The 6,639-nt window shown below is 41.3% G+C and overlaps 1 protein-coding gene across 1 annotated transcript in view; it reads right to left on the bottom strand.

Annotated features, from left to right (window-relative positions):
• The window catches only part of LOC104760874 (LRR receptor-like serine/threonine-protein kinase RCH1), a 16,258-nt gene continuing 14,335 nt past the window's right edge, over positions 4,717-6,639 (bottom strand). Inside the window, exons 3-4 of the mRNA XM_019240051.1 lie at positions 5,451-6,628; positions 4,717-5,245 (exon numbers count right to left, since the gene is read on the bottom strand). Coding sequence (XP_019095596.1) covers positions 4,737-5,245; positions 5,451-6,628 — 1,687 coding nt within the window. The 3' untranslated portion in view covers positions 4,717-4,736. The remainder of the gene's footprint in view (positions 5,246-5,450; positions 6,629-6,639) is intronic.

The following is a 6,639-nucleotide window of genomic DNA, read 5'->3' as shown; positions in this document are numbered from 1 at the left end:
CCACGTTTTTGGGTGTTGGCCACTCCTTAATAGCCTTGACCTTCTCATCGTTCACTCTAACTCCTTCTGCACTAACAACAAAGCCTAGAAAGACAACCTCAGTAGTACAGAACGAACATTTAGAAAATTAGCAAAGAGGGATTGAGAACGAAGAACATTTAGAACTTGGCGAATGTGTTCTAAGTGTCTTCTAGACCTTTGCTGTAGATGAGGATGTCGTCGAAGTACACAACCACGAAGACGCCAATGAAAGGTCAGAGAGCATGATTCATTAAACGCATGAAGGTGCTAGGAGCATTGGTGAGACCAAATGGCATGACTAGCCATTCGTAGAGCCCTTGCTTGGTCTTGAAAGCTGTTTTCCATTCATCTCCTTCCTTCATTCTGATCTGATGATACCCACTCTTCAAATCGATCTTTGAGAAGACTGTTGACCCACATAGCTCGTCCAGCATGTCATCTAATCTCGGGATCGGATGTCTGTACTTCACTGTGATATTGTTAATAGCTCTGCAGTCAACACACATCCTCCATGAACCATCTTTCTTTGGTACGAGCAAGACTGGTACTGCGCATGGACTGAGGCTCTCTCTGATGTGTCCCTTGTTCATCAACTCTTCTACTTGCTTCTGCAGCTCTTTAGTCTCTACAGGATTGGTTCTGTGAGCTGGTCTGTTCGGTAGAGCTGAGCCTGGTACCAAATCGATCTGATGCTCTATCCCACGTATTGGAGGCAAGCCTGGAGGTATCTCTTCTGGAAATACATCCTTGTACTCCTCTATAATCTCTATCATCTCGCGTGGAAGCTCTTCTGCTGGCTTGGTACTAGCGAGTGTCTCTTTGTAGACAAACATGAATGTGGTCATCTCTGGGTCAAATAGCTTATTGAACTCGCTGTGATTGATGTACAGGCTGTGAGACACTTTCTCTGTATCCTTGCGGTTCATGTGAAGCTGATCCTTGTAGATCTCGCTGGGTGTAAGTGGTAGAAGAGTGACCTTGCGTCCTTTGAACTCAAATGACTGCCTGTTGGTGTAGCCATCATGAAACACTCTTCTGTCAAACTGCCATGGTCTTCCCAAAAGAATATGACTGGACTTCATCGGAATCACATCACAAAGCAGCTCATCTTCATACTTCCCAATTGTGAGTTTCACTACCACTTGCTGCGAAACTGTTAAAGCTCCTTTGTTATTCAACCACTGTAGCTGATAAGGTCTTGGATGTGAAGTGGTCTTGAGATTAAGCTTCTGTACCATCTCTTCACTAGCAGCATTAGTACAGCTACCACCATCAACGATCAAGGTGCAGACCTTGTCTTGAACCATACACCGGGTGTGGAAGAGATTCTCACGCTGCCCTCGATCATCTGGATGAGTCTGAACACTTAAAGCTCTGCGTGCTACTAACATCTCTCCCATGACTGCTGGTTCACCTTCTTCACCTAAATCAGACTCTGGTTCACTCTCTGAACTGTCTACAGGCACAATCTCTCCTCCTTCTTGAAGAAGAAACATCTTCTTGTTAGGACAGTCTCTGGAATAATGCCCCATCCCTTGGCATTTGAAACACCTGATATGACTTGTAGAGGTGCTACTCTTGGGCTTGAAATCGATCTTAACTTCCTCTTTGACTGTGGCTGTCGCGGGTTTGCTGTCCTTGGTGAAGGCGGGTTTACTGAACTCTCTTGGCTTGGGAATGTTAGGCGTAAACGTTGACCTCACTCCCTTTCTCTTGATCTGTGATTCAATTAGCTCTGCCTTATGTACCATTTCTTGCACATCTTCATAGTTCTGCAGCTCTATCTTGTCTTGAATCTCTCTGTTCAAACCTCCAAGAAACCTAGACATAACCATGTCTTCACTTTCTCTCAGATCAGCCCTGATCATAAGCGTTTCCAGCTCCTGATAGTAGTCTCTTACAGACTTAGTGCCTTGAGTGAGACGCCTCAGCTTGTTAAGAATCTCTCTCTGGTAGTGTGTAGGCACAAACTTCTTTCTCATCTGCGTGACTAACTGTTCCCATGTAGTGATAGCAGGCTCTCTCTGTCGATGTCTAGTGAGTCCCAACTGCTCCCACCACAACAAAGCATAGCCATTGAATTCAGATATGGCTATCTTCACCTTGTTCAACTCATAGGTACCATGAACTTGAAAGTTCAACTCCATCTTCCTTTCCCAGTCTAGATAAGTCTCTGGATCATTGGTACCATGGAACGAAGGATACTGAATCTTGAGATGATTCAGCTGCTGCCTCAAAGGATCATAATCCCTGCCGTGATCTCTGTTTCTGTTTCTCCTCATTGTCTCTTGGCTATGATCTGAGGCTTCCTCTTCTTCTGAATACTCCCTATCTGTATCAAAGTATATTCGATGCCCAGCTACTTGTTCAGCTCGTCGTGGGCGTGTAGGATCTCTACCAGTTCTTCGATGCTCTCTTTCTGTGCTTTGAGTGTTTCTTCTCTGATTGAAACAAGTCTCTCTTCCCCCAGTAGGTGACTTAGCTGTTCTGATCCGTGTATGTTTGGAAGAAGCTCCCACGTGTGCCTTTCCTTTAGCTAAGCGGAGAGCCTCATTAGGACTAGGCGGTTCTGAAGAACTCTGATCTGAAGCGCTAGTTGCTTGAGCTATATCTTTGATCTGCTTCTCAAACTTGTTACTGAGCTGCTCCATCTGTTGCTGGAACTGAGTAGACATTGTCTTGTTTGCTTCTGTTATTTGCTTAGCCATGGCTTGGTTCAAAGCTTCCATAGCTTCTGGAGAAAGCTCCATTGTACCTGCAAAATAAAGAAGAAAACTCGAAGTAAAACGTTCCTTGAGTGAAAGAACAAAATAAACTCTAAGACTCGTAATCTAGACACAAACGAACAACAAAAAAAAAATAATCCTAAAACTAAACAAGACTCACAACGAAAGCTAAAACAGCAGAGACTAACACAACAAAGAATTAAACAAATGAACAAAATCAAAACAACACAAAACGAGATTAGGGTTTAGAATCGCTCAGCCTTTGGCACAGAGTTGGCTCTGATACCACATAATACGAACTCCCTAGGATGAAACTCTGATGGAGGCTGATGACAGGTAAGAGGCGACGTGAATTGATGGTGATGATGCACAAGTGGATTGCGAGTGACGGCAGGTGATGTTCGAGAGAGAAAAGCAATGATTCGATGGTGAGAAGTGTTAGATGGTTATATGGATTCGAAAATAAAGTGAAGAGTTTCTTAATCACAAAGTGTTTAGAAACTCGGAATCATGAACGCATTCACGAGTTCGGATTGAGAGAAGAAAGATTCAACAATACTTATTACATAAAACTTCTTCGCTCCCAAACAAGGAGGCGTCGCTTTTGGGTTTTATAATCAACCCTAGGGTTCGACACTCCAAACAATAGGAAGTTCAAAATAAAACAACAAGGCGTGTAAAGGAAATAAGAAAACAACGAAGCGTCTAGGTGATCTGTAGTAGTACAGAAGTCACTTGTATTAGTACAGAAGTCATGGTGACTTGTACATTATCCCCATTGGTAATGACTTCTAGATAACTCGACGTAGTGATCCATTTGCCTCATTAAAAACCATACCGAAAAAACCCATTGGGACAAAACTCAGCTATGGGAAAAAGAATACAAACTTCACACCTAAGTTATCTAGTTATCATTACCGGGTGAAGTCTTCAGGGTGGATATGTTGAAGAATTGGATCCTCGGTAGATTGAATGACCCGTCAGCTATGAGTGCATGAGCTTCCTTGGCCATCTCCTTAGCTCTTGAACGAGTGATTCTTCCCATGATCTCCGGTTTCTCTGCAGCTTCTGTCTCCTTGCTGGCCACGATCATATCAATTGATCTCACCCCCTCTGTTATTTGTAAATTTTAGGGTCATGGAAGATATCATAGTCCCTTTCTTAGGACCTATAAACGCAATAGCAAGTCACTGTAATAATTCCGTTCTTGGTCTTTTGCAGTTTCTTGCAAAAACCGTGTCCCATACACTTCTCCATACAATTGGATCGACATTCGTCTAAATCACAATGACCCTTTACCATTTGACCAATTAGTATGATAATTATCTTATTGGCGCAGACACTCCTGTAATAGATACATCAGACGTTGACTCTCCTATATACATCAAGATTTTAGTAGTTTTAATTTTAAGTTTGTTTTTTGTATTTGGAACATAAAATTCGAAAAAAAACTCCTTTTAATTCATTGATTGTTCTTCAAAGAAAAATATAACAGAGATGAAAATATTTTTGTATGGTCAAAAATAATTTTGACACATTATTTTACATAAGAGCTGATCAATTGATACCTTGGTAAATGATTCTTTTAGAACGACAGTGTATAATTTATTTATACGATTCTACATGTTAATAAGAATGGTTAGCGAGACTTGCAAGAATTTCCTCATCCTGGACTATAAAAATGAATTTTTGGTGTCTTAAGATTACAAAACAAACATTTTCTTATACAACAGTTAAACTTAAGCACAGATAATCTAAGCAATCTCCATTAATTTTCAATTTAGAAACAAAAAAATAGAAAATTCGTACTTTTATGAAAAAATCAAAAATGAAAAATCAACGTGACCGAAGACAATAAAAGTTAAGACGAGATTAGTCTCCGTTAATACTCCTTGGTTGAAAAGAAAGAGTTCATCTCAACGTTATATATAGATTAAAAAAAAAACATAAGACGTAGAAGCTTGTTCACTTAGAAACATAATTACCCATCTATTTAAGATTTGGTCTAGCATTGGAAGTAGCAGAAGAAGAAGAAGAGTAAAGCAAAGAAGACGCCGAAAAACTCGTGCTACTACTTCTCAAATACTTAGCCGTTTGTTGCATTACCGATGAAGTAGAATCATCTCTGCGACGCTCTCCTCCATTGTTACAACTTCCCGAGGAACCATCAACTTTCATCGATTCCTCTCTTTCTTGACGTATCTCACTAAGCATAGCAGCCACATCTTTCATTGTAGGCCTCTCTTCGGGTATTGGATTAACGCATAGAAGCGCGACTCCTAGCGTTTGAATCATCTCTTCGACCCCTGACTCTGGTCTCGCTTGTAATGATTGGTCGATTACTTGTATATCTCTGACTTTCTTGACCCAGTCCACTATATGGAGACCGTCTTGTATCGTTGGATCGATCGGTTGCTTACCCGTTAGTACCTCTAGAACCACGACTCCGTAGCTATACACGTCGCTTTTCTCTGTTATCTTCATTGAGTATCCGTATTCTGCATATGAGAATATATAAGATTATTACCAATTGATATTTTCTGCTAGTAACTAGGAATGGATTGGACATACAACAAATTAATGAACCAATTAAGTCCCCTAATACTACTACAAATTTCTACAAAATTGATTAGAATCCTAGTAACTATGATCTCTCAAGTCAATTTATTAATTAGTAGGCAAAATAGAAAATGAGGAAAGTACCTGGAGCTATGTAACCATATGAACCAGCGATGGTGTTGGAGGACCGAGCGAAGTCCCCATCATCAACAAGCTTAGCAAGCCCGAAATCTCCAATGTAAGGTTCAAAATCTGGACCAATCAGAATATTATTAGCCTTGATGTCTCTATGAACAATGGGAGGAGCACAGTCATGGTGCAAGTAAGCCAAACCCTGAGCTGCACCCAGTATAATCCGATACCTAACCTCCCATCCTAGGCTGCATACTCCATTTCTCTCGTGAAGCAAACTTCCCAAACTCCCATTTGACATATAATCATACATAAGAAGTCTAGTGTTCTTGTTCCAACAACATCCCAAGAACCTTACAATGTTCTTGTGTCTGATCGATCCAAGTGTTTTGACTTCAGCTGAGAATGAATCTCGAACTCCAGATGTTTTAATCTTCTCGTTCATATTAGGCAATGTCACCGTCACTGGCCAGAGTTTTTTCACAGCGATGACTTCTCTGTTAGGCATTTCAGCTTTGTACACTATCCCGGAACAACCTTTTCCTATAACATTACCTTCTACCAAGCACTTGAGTACGTGTTCAACTGTGAAGTTGAGTTTCTGAAAAGGTGTGAATTGCCATGTCCACAGATTTTCTCCAGTCTCTGAATCGTTACCGTCACGAATCATTTGTCTTGCCCGTAAAACAGCTAACACGCCTAATACCGCTAGAACCGCTGTCACGCTGATTAGCAATCCAATGGCTATCTTTAGTCTCTGTGAGTGGAGACTCCGCTGTGTACTGAACTGTGTACTGTTACTGACGAAACAAGACCTTATACCTTTGGAACAGAGTCCATTATTTCCTTCCATCTCTGCTCCTATCAGCTGTCTAAACACTTTACTGTCTGGGAGATAACCTGAGAATCTGTTGTGAGAGATGTTCAGAGAGACCAAGTTTTCTAAACCGAATAGCGCGAAGAGGTCACCCGAAAGCATGTTATGCGAAATATCCAGCACGGATAAGCGGTTAAGCGCTGAGATCCTTGCTGGGATAAAGCCATCTAATGAGTTCCAGCTCAAGTTTAAGGCAATGTCTAGATCTTCAATGTCAAAGAGTTCCTCTGGTATGGTTCCAGAGATGTTATTACTGCTGAGATCAAGAAGCTGAAGATTTGTGCAGTGACCGAGAGACGAAGGGATGACACCACTGAAGGAATT

The sequence above is a fragment of the Camelina sativa genome, chromosome 18 (genome assembly GCF_000633955.1).
Source record: "Camelina sativa cultivar DH55 chromosome 18, Cs, whole genome shotgun sequence".
Classification (NCBI taxonomy): Eukaryota; Viridiplantae; Streptophyta; class Magnoliopsida; order Brassicales; family Brassicaceae; genus Camelina; species Camelina sativa.
This window is presented reverse-complemented; position numbering and strand designations above follow the sequence as displayed.